The 19723-nt window shown below is 38.1% G+C and overlaps 1 protein-coding gene across 1 annotated transcript; it reads left to right on the top strand.

Annotated features, from left to right (window-relative positions):
- Positions 1–5186: 5186 nt before the first annotated feature.
- Positions 5187–19199, top strand: SUPV3L1 (suppressor of var1, 3-like 1 (S. cerevisiae)). The gene is made up of 14 exons (XM_009325803.1): positions 5187–5281; positions 5545–5652; positions 7291–7405; positions 7980–8148; positions 9638–9749; positions 10036–10113; positions 11259–11350; positions 12285–12465; positions 12859–12952; positions 13945–14164; positions 14536–14616; positions 16107–16283; positions 17855–18003; positions 18388–19199. The coding sequence occupies exons 2-14, from the start codon at positions 5589–5591 to the stop codon at positions 18881–18883; spliced, it is 2028 nt and encodes a 675-aa protein (XP_009324078.1). The 5' UTR covers positions 5187–5281; positions 5545–5588; the 3' UTR covers positions 18884–19199.
- The last annotated feature ends 524 nt before the right edge of the window (positions 19200–19723 follow it).

Below are 19723 nucleotides of genomic sequence, written 5' to 3'. Positions count from 1 at the left end.
CCTCGGGCCGCGGCAGCTAGGTCGCCGTGAGGGCTGAGAGGAGTTGACGGGCCCCGCCGGGCGGCCTTCTGAGCCCTGTGGGCGGCCGTTGTCTGGCCTCCCCTGCGGGGCCCGCCGCTCCTTTCGGGTTGTTTCCTGGGGTTTTATCTCTTGAGAGCAGGGAGTCTTTCCTTGCGGCTTGTCTGACCGGTGTAGCTGTGTGTGCCCGCGAAGGTGAAAGTGGGATAAAAGCTGTCAGGTGAGGTAATGCGACCGATAGTGAGGTTTTTACCAAGGCCCACTAGGCGTGCCTTGTGTGGAGGAAAAATCTCTTGGCCTAGTTCCTCCACTCCCTATTTTGGCGCAGTCAGGATAAATGTGCTTGGCATGGGGGCAGGTCCCACCGCTGAGCTGAAATCTTGTGGCATTCTGAAACTGTAACTGTATCTGAACTTAGAAGTCATAGTTTTCTCAAACTGGTGGTGTTATAATTGGTGTTATAGACAGATCATTGTCTGTGTGTGAATGTGCCTAGGTCAAAATCGGGCAAAGCGTTCAGTATTCCTAGTTATTGGCCATCAGCGTTAAAACTTAAGTTTAACTTTTAGTTAGAACAGTGCAGCTCTGTTTGCGTATTCTTGGGTTTGCACATCTTGAAGTATGAGCAAGTAAATGTTGAGTGTAGGTTTCTGTGTATCAACTGGGAAAGCTGTGTCAAGAACTATCTGCTTCAGTGCCCTCTGTTACGAGAGCTGCTGAATACGTCAGAAGCAGAATAGGAGTTTGAACTTCAGTCTTGAAGTAAAATAACATCTTTCTCAATGTTTTATGTTTCTCTTTTATGTATCTGCTAGGTATATATCCTGTCATTTTACTTGACACATTAATTTTTTTGAAATTTAAGTGGAAACAGGGAAGAAATTCTGTTGTTCACCTTTAGATGGTCTACACTTCTGTTCTTTGATGTCTTTATATGTAATTATATCTCCAGAACCATTGAGTGAGTTGTAACTCCTTTTTCAGTGTTTAATTACAAACCATACATCCTGTTCATTCTTCATCTGTGTTCAGTCTTCTGCTCAGGAATGGTCTTATTTTATCTAGCTGTGCCAGAACCCTATATTTAAAGACTCGATAAATAAGAAACAAGTTCTTGCTCCTTTTGATGTTTGGTGATTCCAAAGCATTGAGGGTGTAAATGGAAACTTGTTCTTTATATGTTCTCCTAATTAAGTGTTCTGATGGCATATTATTTGTATTAATCCCGGGTACAGGAAACATGGGAAAATGATCTTAACTTGTTCAGAGCCCTTGAGAAAAGAATACCTGGCCCTGACAGCTAAAAAGCCTAGCTAGGAGGAAAAATTCTGAACAGCTGTAATGCAAAAAGTCTGTGTTGTTTTCAGACTTGTCTTTGAGTGTCAGCTTAAATTAGTAGTGTATTCTTCAGATGCCAATAAATATGAATGGTGGCATCTTACCTTGTACATTACTTGTTGTCTTGTTTATTAGATAAGCAGTTATGTTAGATTTCTTCAAAGTTACAACTAAAATGCTCTGGGAAAATAAATATAGATTCTGTTTGGTCTCTGCTAAATTGTTGAGAGAGAACAGATTGGCTAAAATTATTCATGTTCCCATAGGCAAAAATTAATAACTTCAAACAGCCTGAAGTTCTTTCATGCAAGGCTTGCAAGGAATACCAGCCAGGTGACCAGTATGGTGCTAGTCTGGCTTGTTGGCCTGTAGTACTGTCAGTAATTTTGTATTTTGAAACCCATCAATAATGTTAAAGAGGAAACTGAATAAGACCTTCCTTGGCAAATATCATCCATTCTTTATGAAACAAATAGCCTTCCTTTGCTTCCCCGCCTCAGATTCTGACCACACACAGTATCGTGCATCTGTTTTTTTTTTTATATTTTGAATGAAGATACTCTGTTAGATTCTCCTGTCAAATGCTGAACTAGATTCAGTAAAGAAAAATTTATATTTACAGGCTTTCTGACTACAGCTTGTGAAGAAACTTTGTTACTTACAGTCTGTATAATTCCAGTGTGAATCACCTTGTTAGCTTGTTACTTGCTGAAGTGAGACAGTGCTTGTAGTTTTCACACTAGTCAAACACTGTCAGCGTAACAGAAGCCTTTTTAGAAGCTTACTTTTGCAAAACCTTTATAACAAATCTGCTGCTTAATGGCATGTAGTGGAATTCATTCACGGCTGCATCTGTTATCTGCGACTTCATAGGAAGTGGATCCTTAGGAGTGGTGATGTATGCTTTCAATTTTGGTGCATCAAGTAGGTTACAGTTAGAAGGAGCTTTGCTATTGAGCTTTTCTTACAGACATTATGGCAGAATATGTCTTTCTGTAGCCTTTCATTGCTTTTACATTAGTAATGTTTCTGATATGTTTGTGTGATGGTGATGTCCTTGTGAAAAGCCCAAATGCACAGTGTTACGGGCAACAATAGAACAATATGAAATTACTGTATGACGGGATGATTTAAGATCTAAGTAGGTGTTTACTAACCCCCTTATATGATTGCCTCATTGAACAAGCTAATTTTTGAGTGACTAGGTAACACATGAGCACATTATAGTGAAATATCTAAGAAGCAGTTATGTAAAAAAAAGAAAAATAGAAACTGATCTTAAAATGAGATAGGAGGGTGAAAGGGACACAAGGTCTGCTCATGCATGTAGTGTCAAAAAAAGGTGTGTAAAGAGCAATGAGAGAAGATGTTGTGAAGGTAAGTGATCTGCTGTCAGTACAGAGGTTGAAAGATTGGTACCTGGCTTCATGATCTTCAGTACCAGGCCTGAATGTTGCCAAGTCAGTGGGCAGCACAAATTAGGTTTGGTCTGAATGTGGGCCTCCTGGTATGGAGGTGATACATTAACAATTTTTAAATAAATGTAAACAGAAAAATCTAGTGTATGAAAGATCAGCATTGTGTGCTCTGTGGCTTCACAGAATCCTTGATATGGTTGTTGATTTGGAACCCTAATGCTCAGCTGTCATATTGAATGTCAATTCTGTGGCTTCGATTGTCAGACCACGGGACTCTGCTTGCTGGTCAGAAGTGTAAGCTAGGAAAGACGAGATTGTCAGCAATTCATGCATCGGAAACAGGGGGTGCCTGAACAAGTGGATTAGTTAAATGCACAAGGCCACTTGGGCTGGACAATAGAAGTCTAATAGTTCTGGAGGAATTTTAAAATAAAGCAGTTCAGCTGCCCCAGTGGTGTAGCATACAGGCTTACTGAAGTGGACTGTTGTTGTCTCAGATGCAGGAAAATGAGTGAAAAGTCTTCCTGCAAATAGGGCTGAAACATCTAAATGAACCTGATACGTTGGAGGCTAACTGCATAATTTCTAAACTTAACTGCAGAGTCAGGCCGTCTTTTTACACAGAACCTTAAAAAATGCTGCTGAGAAGTCAAATTAATTGAGAAGTAAGAGCTAAAATACTGTTCTAGAATGAGGAAATGGTAAAGAAAGGGAAATCTTAAAAGAGGATTGAATGGTAAAAAGGGTAATGGTAGAGGCAGGGCACAGATCTCCTGAGTATGTACCCTGATTGCTAGCTGTTTCTGTGGAAATAGTACTACGTGCAGTTGGATTAAGCTAATGTGGGCATGTCTAGTTGGACTGTAATGCCAGCTTTGTTTTGTTTTGATATACCTTACTGTTAAGACAAGTATTAGGAAGGATTGTGACCTTGGATGTTGAGGGCTGTGATGGTCCCAATGTCATGTTGCCTTGGATAGTAACAAATGTTCTGGCATTGACCTTTTAATCTTGTAGTAAGGCCAGTTAGGTTGTGAATGGCTGATGATGTGTTAACTGTTATAATTTCTTATGGAAGCTCTGAAGAGAATTTAGCCCTGTGCTTTCTTTTAATGTGGTGTTTTCCAATCTGTATTTGATGTCCGGGCCCTTAAACATTTTCTGATGAGAGTATGGATGCCTGTGTAGTAAATGTAAGCCTGCTGACAGTCTTGCTTAGTTACCTTTGTGGACATTTCAGACTGTAAGTTAGTCTGTTAATAGACTACAGTAACCATGCACAGGGTGTGGGATATAGCCACTGCTCTTGTGCTTCTGGCTTTGCCTGCAGTTGAACTTTGCCATATTCTTGTCACCTGATGATTTTCATTACGCAAAGTGGGTTATCTCTGTTCTAGAGTATAGTTTTTTAGAAAGAGAGGCAAGGATGATCTCGTGGGAAGCTTTCCATGTCGTGGCAGAGACTTCAAAGAATTATGGAGTTAATTGCGGAGAGTAGAGCTTGGCAGTGTTGTGTTCAGTGACTTGTGCTGGCAGACCAGTGGTGTGCTGCATTATGTATCAGTCCTAGCATTTTATAATACAGGGTTTGTAGACTTGAATTTTGAGAATAACATAATTTTGTGGATAGGTGCTCATGATATTTGCTAGGTTGGTGTGAATTTCTGATCTGCTATGGATGGGGAGCAGACACAATTTTGCCATTGTGATTTAACTATATTAATAAACTAAATTCAGAGTGTACATTAGTAAATACAGTTTTGTTGCAACTCTGAACTTGCCTTTCAGGGGAGGGAAAGCATTTATTAGTAACTTTATAATAATAAGAGATTTTATACAAACAAATCTGAGTAATTTGTGATATATATGAAGAAAGTCTGTTAAGTTTCCTCCTCTCCTCCTTTATTTAACCTGAGAAATAGGAAGAACACTGCATCTGGTTTGCCTGATCTCTCTGGCGAGTGTGTCTTGGAAACAGTGTGGAGGGAAGAAGTCTCTCAGGATTTTTAGTAAAAGCTGTCATGGAGTGGTTTAAGCAGATTTACTTTTCACATTAAAACCTGCTGTTTCCTGATAGGTGCTGATAAAAAGCAAACAAAAACCACCCCAAAACCTTAATTAGTTTGTTCCATAACATGTTGGCTGCAGGTTCCCACTTTTATGCTTTCCTATCAAGTACTAGGGAGAGCATCTCTCATACTGACGTCATCTTCATGGCAGTTCTTACTCTGCTGCGGTTTAAGATTGTCCTTTTCCACAATATGCTCAATCATTGATTGTGTTTAATTTAGGGAGAAATCATTTGAGTGTCTTCAGCATGGCAAAGGCTCCCTCTCTCCAAACTGATGAGACTATGAGCCATGATCTTCGCGTCAGCAGAATTGATTTAATTTTGAGCAAACTAAAAAAATGTTACTCTCTTTCTGCAGGTGAAGTTCTAAAAAACTTAAATAAGTTCTACAAAAGAAAAGAAATCCAAAGACTAGGAGCAGAAAATGGTTTAGATGGTAAGAAAATGTTCTAAGATTTTTTTTTTTAATGTGAAATCTGTTTTTATTTGGATATGGTATTAGGTAGATCTGATCTTTTATGGGTCCCACGACACTGCTTGTTTAGGTTGTCTCTGTCACTCGGTTCAAATAACCTTTATATTTACTTGTAATATCTCATCTTAAGGTATAGGTTTTTAATGGACTACTTCAGTGTTTTGTTGGGTGTTTACAGATATGGTTTTGTGATCCTAGTCATACTCTGTTCCTTTTTTTTGCAGCTCGCCTGTTTCACCAAGCGTTTATAAGCTTTAGGAAGTATATCATGGAATCCGGTTCTGTGAGTGCTGATTTGCATATTATTCTCAATGATATATGCTGTGGTGCAGGCAAGTATCTGGAGTGCTTGTAAAATAAAATATGCATTTTTTTTCTTGTTTTTGACTTGTATGCTTACCTGTGTGCCTGCAGACCCCCCCTACTACGCTGTAAAAGAGGTTCAAAATCACTGCTTCCCTGTCAGAAACATTTGCGCCCATCCTATGGAGCGTTCTGTCCTTAAATCTTCTGAAGTGGAAACAAAAGAGGTGGAGGTCTTAGCAAGAAGCAGCCTGTTGTTTTATAGCATCTGCTCATTGCTGAAATGAAAACAGTACTGTTCCATTTATTCCTCTTTTAAAAATTCAGTAGTCACTAGGGGGCACTTTGAGAGCTTTCTCCTGGCCAGGTGGCTTTAAGTACTTGGGAATACAGCTCTGTGACTATGCTTTGTTTCCGCGTGGCACTAATAGAAGTGAGTGTTGTTTGCTTGCTTAGTGCATCGTGTGTTGTAATCAATGGCACTTAACTAAGAGGTGATGCTAGCTGGTAACAGCAGAAACAGCCTTCTCCACAGTTTGAGCTGCAGAACTTTGGCATAGTATATGTGTTGTTAATGATGGTAATTTAAAGGTTACAGTGGCCATTAGTTTTGTCTGAAAATGTAAACGTGTAGATTGTAAATGTTTACTGTCTTAGGAGATTTAAAGTCTCTTTTTATATTAGTTGTGCATAAAATCTTCCACATGATTTCCTCACTTCCGCTCCTTATTTACTTATGTATGAGCATTGTTTATGAACGCCTTAAAACTCACGTATATAGGAGTGTAAAAGGGTTGTTTATTGTGGCAGTTTTGAAGTTTTCTAGTTGTTTTGCTTGTCCAAAGATGATAATTGAAAATACTACAGTTTTTACGTTCTTAAAATTTTTCACAATAATTTTGATTCAATGAATACTAATTCTCAATTAAAAAAACAAAAAAAAAAACCCTAAAAAACCCCCACTGCTTTTTTTTGTGTGTGTGTTTGATAGTAACCATTTTTTAGATCCAGATAGTTCTTTGAAATTCTATGAGAGCTGGACAATTGGAGTGTGACCTGAAATGAGACCTTTAAGGCCACATGTCTACTCTGCAAATGTTCAGAAGAGTGAACCTGCATCTCTTCTGAGTTGATTTTCCTATTTTTGGTTTCTCACCTAGGAATTGGAGACTTGCATTTCTGAACCAGCATCCCACGTCTTAGTAGCTTAGGGAAGCTGCAAGCTATTCTGTTTTTCTCTGTTTATTCATAAAATAATTTTAGAAGCTTTTATTTTATTTTATTCCAAGGCAGCACATTAATTTAGGAAGAAAAGGCTAAAATCTTCTTAGGACAGAAAAACTATTTCTCATCCAGCTTTTCCATAGCTTCTCATTTAGAAGTTCTCTAGACATGTAGGCTAACCAGAGTGAATATACTGAAATGAGATTTTTTTTTTCATACTATTGTATTTGCATTATGTTGCTTAATGAGTCCGTGTACTCGTATAAGTTTACCATTCTGCCATTGGGATAATTATTGAACTTTTTAGAGAGCCAGAAGTTGAAAGAATTACGTAAGTGTGTGGTGGAAGTAGTAGACTTTTTTTTTTTTTTAAAGTTTATTAGGAAGATACACGCCTTCAGACAAGCATGCAAACTTTCTTTAAGAAAGGGTTTGTCTTCTAGGTCACGTGGATGATCTCTTCCCATTTTTCCTGAGGCATGCAAAGCAGATCTTTCCGATGCTGGACTGTATGGATGATCTGCGCAAGATCAGTGATTTAAGATTGCCACCCAACTGGTCAGTGTGTTTAAGTGGTTGCAGTGTTTTCTTTTCTTAGTGTCATAGAATTTCATAGTCTGTGGACTTAAGCTTTATGATGTATGATTGTACTATATTTTCAGTTCGATTTCTCTGTTTTTACAGTAATTTGTGTCAGGAACTCTTATCTTTGTTACAAGATACATTGCAATCAATTAAAAGGAAAATAAGATTATATCAGCTATGAAAGTTGCTGACTTGGTATTGCCTTTCCAGAAAGCTGTCTTCTGGCTGTATCTGTTTGGGAGGTAGCACGCCAGAACATTAAAATGTTAATATACCCAAGGAGAGAGACCACAGTAATGAGAATTATTTTGAAGGCATTGTGTGAATTCCACTCTAAATCTTTGAAAGCATTGTATCATTTAGAAGATGCATGTATAAGACATAATAACCTCTTTATACTGCCTCTATTTAAGAACTTGATCTTTCAACACACATTAAAAAGTCTATTAATAAGTAAATGTTTAAGCTAATTTGCAATTTCCCCTGAATTAGTATCCAGAACACCAGATAAATGTTCAACAGATCTGCTTTTCTGTGTATGTTTTAGGTATCCAGACGCCAGGGCTATTCAGAGAAAGATAATATTCCATGCTGGTCCTACAAACAGTGGAAAAACTTACCATGCTATTCAGAGATTTTTGTCAGCAAAATCTGGAATATACTGTGGTCCACTAAAACTTCTGGCTCATGAGATCTTCCAAAAGAGTAATGATGCTGTCAGTATATTACTTACCTACATCCTTAGTACTGGAACAGTCTCACGAATGCATGTTTGTAAAGTACTGTGGTTGCTTAAGGTAGTCCGTGAAGCAGTGTGCTTGAATGGGTGCCTTTGCTTTGCAGTAAGTGTCAGCTCATGTGAATACCAGTTGTGCATTTCTGCCTTAGGCGTGCAGAATGGAACATCGTTTCCCCAAATGGAACGTCACTTTCCCCAAAGCACATGCTGTGCAATCATCCCTGTAACCTGCCTCCATTTTCCTGTAATTTTTCCCTCTCTGGGTTTAGCCAGGTTCTACTATTGGCTTTTTCATTATGGAAACCATGGCTTCTTTTGCCCCTGACCTTTATTTTAGCTTGTACAGAAGAAATTACCCTTGCTTAACTCCCCTCAACCTTCTGCTTCAATGTTTAAATATATGTCACTCAACCATCTAATAAAAAGTTCTGCAGCTTCAGATGTGTTGAGTTGAAGAGGAGTGCCCTATATCAGGTCCCTAGAGGAAGCTTTCATTAGTACTTTTTTTTTATTGCTTCCAGCATCTTTCTGAAGGCTCCTCACCACTGTGTTTCCAGCTGCACAGAACCACACCAGTTCTGAAGCATTACAATAACATATCACATGTTAATGCAGCATGGTGTGTAGGTACGGTAGTGTTTACCAAATGATCTTGTGATTTCTCTTTTTTTGATAAGTCTATGATGTAGAATTTGTAACTCCTATTATTGGTTTATCAGAGCAACACCTAAGAAAGATTGTCGTGTCCTAGGAGATAGCTGTAACATGTACTGTGTAGTGAATGTGTATACCATGTAGTGATGTTCCTTGTTAGTAGAGTTACTGCACTGTTTTCCCACGTGTTTATTGTGTGTGAAGGCTTTTCACTTGGCAGCTCATGGATCATATGTAGCCCTTGAGGCTTAAACAGGGCTTCTTGCATGGCTCTACAAGTCAGGTAGGTATGGAAGGAGCAGCCATCTGCCTGAGATTCAGCGAGCGTAGAGCTGACAGAGGGTGGTGGCCCCTGCTGTCTCTCACAGCTAGTCCTCATGAACTCTTGCTGTGTGAGTATAAGGCAGCAGGCGAGACACCCAACAGGGCAATCACCAAATGAACTGGAGGAGGCTGGAGCTTGCAAGGCTCTTTCACTGCTGGTCCTTGCTTTATGAGCCCCTTGTACTACAGCTTTTCTGACAGTTCTTTTGTTGCAGATGTGACAGCTCTGAAATGCTCAGAGGAAGATGTAATCTCCTGTAGGAGTAGGGGAGGGCATCTAATTACAGATACTACCTCTTCATTATACCCTTCAGTCTGATAGGACTTAAATACAGGGTACAAGTCTCAAAAGGCTGAGTAGTTATTTTCTGGATAGCTTCCATTACACTATCTTAAAAGCTACTTTAAAAAACTGATTTTTTTCCCCTTTGGAAAGGGGATTCTGTTATATTAAAGAAACTTAACGTGAGTTTTCTGAATTCCTTTAGAATGTGCCATGTGACTTGGTGACAGGAGAAGAGCGTGTGTATGCCAATGAAGATGCCAGACAAGCTTCTCATATTGCTTGTACCATTGAAATGTGCAGCACTAATACGCCGTGTATGTACACATAATTGTTTCAGTCATATCTATGGTATCTTTATGTGTATTATTGCTTGGACTTTGAAGTAGCTGAGCTATTCCTTTTCACTCTTATTTGAACAATTTCTGAACTACGTTAGAGCAGTTAATAAAACCTGGATCATCTCAGAATAGCTTTGTGGTGGTAGAAGATTAACTTGATTTGAGCAACCTTTTTTAGAAAGCCTTCGAGTTCCTTCCTGTGTTGTATTGCTGTTCTAGATGCTCTTCCTTCGTGCATCATATTTTTCATTTTTGTTTTAAGATGAAGTTGCTGTGATTGATGAAATTCAGATGATCAGAGATCCTGCCAGAGGGTGGGCTTGGACAAGAGCCCTTCTAGGTAAGCTTGTTTGTGTTGACAATGAACGAATTTAATGTGACTATAAATGGCACATTAAATTCAAGCTTAGCAGTCAGTATATTCATAAGTGGTTACAATATGTGATGCAAAATAAAAGCGACTATTGTTTCTTCATATGTCTTCTCACAGCAAGTTAGAGAGAGGTGCTCTGCCTCAAAGGATTTGTCTGTATGGCAGCAAGTTACCTGTCATGTTTTACTTAATGAATGTTTTTAAAAAATTTTATTCTCTAAGTTATACAGATGCCTCTTTTAGTTTTGATTCCTTGGATAATACAGAGTCTTTGTGTTGTTACACCGTGCTGTCCTTTTACATTGATTATTTTCTAGAAGTATGCTTTTTTTGTTCAATTAAAACAACACAATTTTTCAGAGATTTCGTTATGAAGAGATACTGCTAAGTGTATGGCAACATGGTGAACATTAAATATTTTGTAGTGTTAATTTCAAATGGCTCATTTATAGAGCTGCATTGATCTGTTAAATTCTTTGAAGAATGCTTCTTTTGATAATTTTATAATTTTTCAAGAGGAATTTTTGAAACTCATTTTTCCTCAGATTTTGAACAGAAATTTGGAATCTGTTTTCCCCCCACCCTTCCCTTCACTGCTTTTGATGCTAAGTTTAACAGGATGATTTGTCACACTTCCCCTACCTCCTATTTTTTCCCTTTTTCTATTCTGACTGCATTAGAGATGTATTCATAATTTTAGAAAGTCATGCAGAAAGTAAGCTCTTCAGTTCTGCTGTGGTTTGGGAGTTACTAAAACATTAGTAGTAAATAAAACATACTCAAAGCTTTGCTCCATTTGTTCAGTGGTTGAGGGTACCTCTTGTTTTGGCTGAGAGGGTGCAACAAGGTATTAGCTGCTCTGATTATCATACTAATGGATTTCCAAGCATCACTTGCTGATATGAGATCAAGAGCAGCTCTAAGGAAGTAGTGTATTGTGGGAGAGGCGGCTTTAGGTACTGATTTGGGATGTCGAAGGAGGTGAAATACAGCCCTCACTGATGTGTTTAACAAGCAAAATGTAGTTTTTAGGTAATGTAAAAGTCAGCTAAAGCTACTGTTGTCTATAAATATGTAACATTTTGCATTTTATTTCATTGGGTCTTGTTCAGGACTCTGTGCGGAAGAAATCCATGTTTGTGGAGAAGCTGCTGCTATTGACTTGGTGACAGAGCTCATGTACACTACAGGGGAGGAAATTGAAGTAAGCTTTTAATTCTGTAAAGTTACAGACAGAAAATCAGGTCCTTCTTGCTGGAAAACAGGCAAAAATTTAGGGTCTTTTGGGGGTATCACTGATCAAAGTTATTCTTGCAGGAGTTCTTGTTAAAATGTTTCTCAATTCCTGTAAACCAAAGGAGATGTTGCAAACTTGTTTAGTGTTTTTTTTTTTTTCCCATAGTGGTATTGTTTTGCTTAAAGAAGATAAGTGCTTTGCTGAGTTCCCCTCAGGGAATGCTACAGCTGTTTAGGGGCTTTCTTTACAGTTCTGTTCTTCCTGGAGGGCACAGTGCCCGCAAATTTGTTGAGGTTACTGGATCTGTTGATAGTTATTCTCCATACGATGAGGAAAGGAGTTAAAAGAGCTAACACCTACAGCAGAAAGTGACTGAAAGATCTCTGAAACCCAGCTTTACTGTCATAATGTGTTTTTTTTTTCTTGGGACGATTCCTTTGTGAAGAGTATTTAAAAACATAAAATGTAGTCCTAAGAAAGTCCAGCCTGCGTGATTTCCTGGTGAATTAGCTCTAGCTTTATATATCTGTGTGTGGTGGGGCATGTAATTCTGAAAGGGGACCAGCTACAGCATTCAGATGACTGAGTGAAAACAGACTCTCATTGATAGAATTGCTACATAGCCTGTATACTTCTTTTCTTGAATCTAGTGTACATGTAAAAATATATAGTTCTTCTATAGTTCTTTCTTGAAAAGGCCGTATAGTTCTCAGCTTGGGAAGTGCTGCAAGTATGCAAGTGCATAAGGTGTATGTAACCTTCTCCCCAGTAATTATTCCTTCAGGACTGTGAGAGGTCCCTCAGTGTTACAATCAATTGTGATAATAACCATGCTGGCTGATATTCCGCAGGAATTTTTCATTTACAAACATATTATCTTTGACAACTCCTTTGATTCTAGGTCCGAAACTATAAGAGACTCACTCCTCTTACTGTGCTGGATTATGCCTTAGAATCTTTAGATAACCTCCGTCCTGGGGACTGCATTGTCTGTTTCAGTAAGAATGACATTTACTCTATCAGTCGACAGATTGAAGCCAGAGGATTAGAATGTGCTGTCATATATGGCAGTCTGCCACCAGGTAAAGCACTCTTCCTTTTATTTTTAAGGGAACGTTCTGCTTCTTGCTGCTTTCTTAGAAAAACTTTTAAAATGAAGCAGTACAAGTTTTCTTAGTTTTGCATCTCTATATAGTTAGAGAAAGTAATCAACTTTCATTGACTGGTGTTTTAATCTTGGGATTAGACCTTTATTACATACTTCATATTGATCTCCAGATAGATGTATAATTGAATGAGGTCTATCCACAGCTCTGGGAATGATTTAAATCCCTCCTGCCCCCTTCCCCCAACAACAGCCAAATACCAATTTTTTTTTTTTCTCAGCCTATTATAAAGGCATTGGGCTTAGTGATACATTGTCTTTGTTTGTAAGAAGAATTTGCTATGTGAAGTGTTTTGTCATTCTGTTTTAGGAACAAAACTTGAACAGGCAAAGAAATTCAATGATCCTGATGATCCATGCAAAATTCTAGTTGCTACAGATGCAATTGGAATGGGACTCAATTTGTAAGTACTTGGAGCAGGTTATGGTATGATTTTTTTTTTTTTTTTTTTTTTTTTGGGGTGTGTGATACCTTCCTCACCTGCCTCACCTGTTTCTCTCCAGTTTGATAAACATGTGGTGAATCCTCAGGAGGCTAATGTTTCTTTTCAGTAAATGCTCTCTTCTGTTGTGTTTATGTGATCCCACAGGAGCTTTAAAGTTCTGATTCACAAAACTACTTTAATAAACAGACTTCCTCTTATTACTGCTTTGGTTCTGCTGTGTGCAATGCACCATGACTTCAGGAGGAAAAAAAAAAGGGAGGTGGGGAGGAAGCAAGCTGTGCTTTTTTTTTTTTTTTTTTTTTTTTTTTTTTTTTTTTTTTTTTTTGTGGGTGTGATACCTGCATTAATTTCCTCACCTGTTTCTCTCCAGTTTGACTAATTTGGCTAGATATCAGCTATGTCTAGATAACACAGTACATACATTTTAATTCTGAAGTAGCGATCAATTTGATTGGGTAGAACTAAGCTTTAATTTTAAAACTGATTCTAAGAATTAAATGGCTCCCTTGGCCTAATTCTGTGTGATAGTAGGCACTGTTAAGATCCTGTTGGTTCACCGGAGTCAGATGTGCTAGGTAGTCAGAGTACCAATCTCTTGCATTTCTGAGATGTAGAGCAAGTTCATTCCAGTTTCAGATGTATTTTGTTGCTGAAGGCGATGCAGTCACATTGCTATAAACTACTGAGGCAGATGATGATGAATGGATTGGGACCCTATTAGAACACGACTGATGTCTGTAGGAATGATGATTCTCCTGCAACTAACCAGTAGTCTTATGCTGCCCTACTGAATATGCTGTGTCCATAAGTAGTATCTGTGGTCCCTTAATTTATAGAGGGGAAAAAAGCTTAAAAAAAAAAAAAGAGGCTTTCATTCTTCTGTAGTACGTTGTATATTGGAAATAATTTGCAAAAAAGGATTCCTCTATGTTTTTGTTCAAATGCTTCAGGTGTATAAAAAGAATAATTTTTAACTCTATCGTAAAGCCAACTATCAATGAGAAGGGAGAAAAGGAAATAGACTCCATTACAACCTCTCAGGCTCTACAAATCGCAGGCAGAGCTGGGCGTTATGGCTCATCCTTCAAACAAGGAGAAGTCACTACAATGCATCATGATGACCTCGTGCAGCTGAAGGAAATTTTGAGTGAGTCTGTGCGCCCTGTGAAGGTGAGAGGCTCAGTACCCAGTTTGTACAGATGGGCTCTGGAGCTGTTTTACTGTGTTCTGATCCCAAATTATTTTTCCTTGTGTCTGTTTACAAATTAGTGATAAAAATGGATTGTGTCATGCCGGAGTGAATTTGAATATATGTTCCATTTGGAGGCTTGCAATATTTCATTTATATTGAAGCTGCTCTTTTAAGAATTAAAGCTCAAACACAAAAGTTCTTAAGTTCCAGATAAGTGTGCTAAATAAACCGGACTCTGGAGGGTGCTTTGGTTTCTTGCATTTTGTCTTTCTAGATTTTGTTTCTGATGCATTAACTTAAGAACAATATTGAGAATTAATGGAAATTTTTTTCTTTATTCTCCCTTTAGGCAGCTGGCCTACATCCTACTCCTGAGCAGATAGAAATGTTTGCTTATCATCTCCCTGATGCCACTCTATCCAATCTAATTGTAAGAATGATCAAAATACTAGCTTCTGCTTTAAAAATTAAGCATTGCTTATGGTCACTGCTTTTGTACGAACATGCACTTTGGGAACCTAACAGCCAGCCTTGTGTGCATCTTTTATCAGTTGGATTCTTCTCTACCGCAGCAATGACTGCAAATACATTTAGAATGCTTAACTTCACTGTGTTATAATAAACTTTGAAAGCTGTTGAAGTGTGTAAATATGTTTATACATGTTGAAGAGTGTGCAACAACCTTTTCATTTCACCTTCCCTGTATTTTAAATGTAGACTTTTTGGTCTGCAGCTGAAAATGTTAGAGATTGAAATTTTGATAAATTTATGTGAAATAAATTCCTGGGAAACTGGGCTGGTCATGTCAGCTTTCTGCACATCTGAGAGCTACCTGATTTTTTTCCTGGTTCTGTGGACTTCGTGGTAAAACCGTGTCTGCTTAACTTTGAGAAAACAGATTTTGTGGGATCTACTTGATCTCATCATTAGCTGGATAGCAGAATTTTTGGAAGTGCCTAAACCTTGTAAAATAGAAATTAAGCTTCCAATGCTGTGTTTAAAAAGTAGTATCACAGTTTTTAGTATACTGAGACATTCTTAGCAGCTTTCACGCATTTAAATGCGTGTTATTGTTGTCTGCTGATGTGCTGTTATGTAGCAAAGTGTATGATTTCCAACCTGAAGGTAAAAGATTATACCTGGAGACCTGGGAGACTTAGGCTGGTAGGATGACAGCACATCTTCAACATTTTACTATTGAGCGTTTCTGGGCTAGCATAGAAGTATTAAGTTTAAAAAACCATGTTATTATTGATCTCTTAAGTATTCAGTCACACATTTAATTAAGAAGCTCAGTGTTTCTTTAAAGATTTTTTGAAAAAAAAATTTGGGGGCCCATAAAAATTCCCCCTGCAATATGCAGTGGCATCTCCTGTTTCTCCAAACCTTGCATATGTTTCAGGTATTCTTTGAACTCTTCTATTGCAATACTGTATTTATCTTGTGATTTCTTTCTTCCTAAAATAGATCTATTCCTGATGTTGGGCTAAAAATATCTCAATTATTGAATTTTACACTGTAAAGTTAGCTCTTTGGGTTGTGCGAAGTGACAAACCTGGAACAAGTTGTAAACATAGTAGTAACTGATCCATGTGATGGTGTTCTTTGTAACTAAAATGTACACTTCCAGAACACTGTATTTGTTACTTAGGAGACTAATTGAAAATGTTTAAATAAAGCATAGTGCGTTATGTCTTCTCTTCTGATCCTGTGTTAGAGAATTTAATAAAAATCCTGTTAAAATAGTAGAGGGAACTCCCCTGCCCCCTTTTTTATTACTGTGGTCAAATTTGATATTTTCAATTGTTCTTTCAGTATAACTAGCCTTTGAAACACTAAATCATTTTTTGGTTTGGTAATACAAAGTTTAACAACCCTCTCCTGTAATAACATCCTCTTCATTTGGTTATATTTTCACAGGATATTTTTGTGAGTCTCTCACAAGTCGACGGGCTTTACTTTGTCTGCAATATTGATGACTTTAAATTTCTAGCAGATATGATTCAGCACATTCCACTAAATTTGCGATCACGATATGTCTTCTGCACTGCACCCTTGAACAGAAAAGAACCTTTTGTGTGTACCACATTGTTGAAGGTCAGTTATTTTTTTCCTCCAAAAAATGTGGTATTTATATTGGAGTAAGTGGGTCTTGGTGCATTGAGACTGTATCTAGCTGCTATATTTATTGTGGGTTTTGTCATTAGATCATTTGAGAGCATTCTTAAAGTGCTCACAGGTAGTGATGTAAAATAGCTGGAGAGATATATGTATATTTTTAAATTGCATTCTTCACCATTTTTATTGGCCAAAGCTTTTAACTTCTGAGAACTGATTCTCAATTTGTGATGCAAATTAAAATTTGGATAGTTTTTCTGCTGTTTGCCTCGGAGAATCCTACTGCTTGCCTTGAAGGTGATCTTCGAACTGGGAGAGATCAGAATTGTGTTACGTAGTCACTTGTGCACTGTTAAGCTTTGCACTACAGTGTGTCTAAAAGTAGTCCTTAAAAACCAAGATAGTGCTGCTTCAAGGTGTTAGCTTGTCAACAAAACAAAAGAATGTGGGATTAAATGCGATTGCTGATGTTATTATACAGTTAGATAGAATTAAAACCCCAGAAAATACAGTGCTGTAAGTCGCTCTCAGAATTACGTCATTTCACTTTTCAGGCCTGGATGAACTGTTTTCCACTGTGCCGCCGGAGTGATTGAGGAATTTGTAGTCAGCTGATTACAGTTTTTCAGGATTAATAATTTTGTTTGGGACTGTTACTTTGTTAGACAGTATTGCCTTTGTCCCCTTTTAGAGACTGTGTTAAATATTTTTAATAAAATAGTGTAAAAACAAAACTGATGTGGTGCCCTCATGTCACAGATATTAGACCTGTGCTTTTCAAAAATGGCTAATAATGTTCTTAAAAAATTAAGTGATTAATTTAAAGAGGTGAAAAGAAAAATGTGCCTCATTAAGAAAATGCTGAGCATTCAGATGCCAAGTAATGAAGGTGCAGAGGGGCATAACATGATGTCGGAGGGAGGTAGGCTGTTGTGTATGCCTCTGTGAATTTAAGCCCCATTCCTTGGCAAAAACAAAACAAAACAAAAACTTCTGATATCAGCCAGTTAGGAAGCAGTTATTCCAAGTCATCAGTGCTCCTGAAAATTTTAAATTTAAATCTTATTTGGCTTGTTTATCTCTTAGTAAAAGAGCTGAGTTGTCTAGGTTTCAGAAGGGCTGCTTTTTAGTGCAGATTAATCTGGGTTGTGAATAGTGTCTTTCCTAAGTCAGGGAACACATTTAACATTTTCTCAATCTGAAACAAGATAATTAACAGAATAGGAGCAGGAGAAGAAAAAAAGACAAAGTCCATCTGCTTTGCTAGATGAAATCATATGCCTTCAGTGTTAGGCTTTTCTGGATAGCTCTATACTTTTGTTGCTTAACTGCGTGGCCCGTGGACAAATTGTGTCAATGAGGCCCTGGGAAGGAGACTGACTCCTGTGTTGAGTAATTAAGTAAAAGAATGTGTGGCATTTGGGCTGTGTAAAACAAAGCAGGTATTTTCTGGAGTATTCTGTGTATACAGACTCAAGGGAATTTAACTGATTTGGGATTTCTTCTTTCCTGACTAACTGAGGACTTCACTGAATCTGCTTGCTTTTCAGTTTGCAAGACAGTTCAGTAGAAATGAGCCTCTGACGTTTGACTGGCTCTGTCGGCACACCAAATGGCCGTTAGCCGCTCCAAAGAACATCAAAGAACTTGTACACCTTGAAGCTGTTCATGATGTTTTTGACCTCTATCTGTGGTTAAGGTATTGTCTTTCTGCTTGAAAATTATTTTTCTTTTTTCCTAATATTTATGACTTACAGTCCTAGAAAAGCAGTGTCTTTAAGCCCGTGTGTATGTGGTGCAGTATGGGCTCCTTGGGCCCTTTAGAGGATCTTGACAAATGCAAATGTAGCTATGTTGTGGGAGCAAGTCATGGGTTCTGCAGAGAACAGTTTGTGACTGACAGAAAGTTAGAAACAAGGTGATCCTGGACTGGAGCAGCTGAAATGCCACTTAAAATACAGTGGCCTTCCCATGCAACACGTAATAATTTTTTTTTTACTTTACATAGTATGTATCTCATTTTTGTCCCAGTCAGCAGTCCTTTAGTGAAAAGGTTTAATTGTGTGTTGTTTTGCCTCTTCAGTTACCGCTTCATGGATATGTTCCCTGATGCTGTCCTTGTAAGGGATATTCAGAAAAAACTAGACGACATTATACAAGTTGGTGTCTGCAATATCACAAAGCTGATCCGAGCTTCACAATCTACAGTTGCTCCTGGCACAGCAGAAATTGTGTCAGAAGACTTTCCTCTTTCAAGGACTAAGAGGGATACCAGGGTGGCTTCAGGCCGTCATGGTGCAAAATCCACAGAGGCACTCTCTATTGCAGTGGATGTTATGGGAGAAAGAAGAGCAAAGAACTTGAAAGCCTATCGATCTGCTACAAGGCAGGAGGATCTGAAAAGCCATGGGCGTGGATCTCTTGCCAACAGATTGCTGCGTGAAGGACTTCTAACACAAGAAATGCTGAGACAGCTGGAGAGTGAATGGCACGATCAGCACAGGAATGGTAGATATGGCCTTGGTTCAAAAAGAGATGATCAGAATAGTTCAAAGGAAACAGGGAAAAAGAAAAAATAGAACCATGTCCTAATTCTGTTTAGTTTTTATTCATAAAATAAAATACTATTTTAATAACTTCTTTGGCATTTCATGTTTACACTGCTGCAGCTCCTTGATGTTTTTCCTTCTGTGACCAGTTACGTGAAGCACTCAGAGAAATGGACTCTTAAAAGCTCAGAGGCCATAAGTTTGTTTTTACCGGTCAGCTGTACACTTTTTCAGTCATGGTGTTCAGCATAAGTGTATGATCTACTGCTATGTGAAAATTTGAACTTGATGTCTTCTCGCAAGATATCCTCACATCATTAATAAACGTCAGATATTTCACTAGTAATGAATTAGCTACTCATTCCATCCCTTCCCAAAGGGCAGAGTTTAACAGATGATGAACAAGTAATGAACAACCTGGCAGGAAGGTGGGTCAGAATGGTGATAGGAGTCATGCACCTCCAACCTTTGTGTCCTGTGAAAATGTGGAAGGAGGCGAATGTGTTAATGTGTTGGGGAATGATGAAATTCTGGTCACAGGAATTTTTGAGTAAATTCTAATTCTGTCATCTGAGGGGTAATTACTGAAGCAAAGCAAAATCTGTCCTTGCTCTTCAAATTGTATTCTTTCTCCTAGGAAAAGTTCATCACACTGATTCAGGCAAAGTTTGGGGAGGGGGAAAAAAAAAAAGTTGGATTATGATTTTTGGGGGGAAGGAGGAGATGTTAGAGGCATAGGTATAATTTATTTACTTTTGAGAAATTCAGGTGTCTGTTTCTCCTTGACTTTTCTAGTTCAGTTTCATACAAATTATTTTGTCCTGTTGCACTTCATAAATGTTTTTTTGCTTCACATGCCACTTTATGATA

The sequence above is a fragment of the Pygoscelis adeliae genome, unplaced genomic scaffold (genome assembly GCF_000699105.1).
Source record: "Pygoscelis adeliae isolate BGI_AS28 unplaced genomic scaffold, ASM69910v1 Scaffold4, whole genome shotgun sequence".
Classification (NCBI taxonomy): domain Eukaryota; kingdom Metazoa; phylum Chordata; class Aves; order Sphenisciformes; family Spheniscidae; genus Pygoscelis; species Pygoscelis adeliae.
Note: the sequence above shows the minus strand (reverse complement) of the source record. Positions and strands in the feature narration are given on the sequence as shown.

What these genes read in the sequence shown, in the direction of transcription:
- SUPV3L1 (XM_009325803.1), top strand. Translation starts at nt 5,589, where the DNA reads ATGGAATCCGGTTCTGTGAGTGCTGATTTGCATATTATTCTCAATGAT. An exon ending in GTGCAGCACTAATACGCCGT is followed by an intron (nt 9,750 to 10,035) that starts GTATGTACACAT and finishes TTTTGTTTTAAG; the next exon opens with ATGAAGTTGCTGTGATTGAT. An exon ending in TTGGACAAGAGCCCTTCTAG is followed by an intron (nt 10,114 to 11,258) that starts GTAAGCTTGTTT and finishes GGTCTTGTTCAG; the next exon opens with GACTCTGTGCGGAAGAAATC.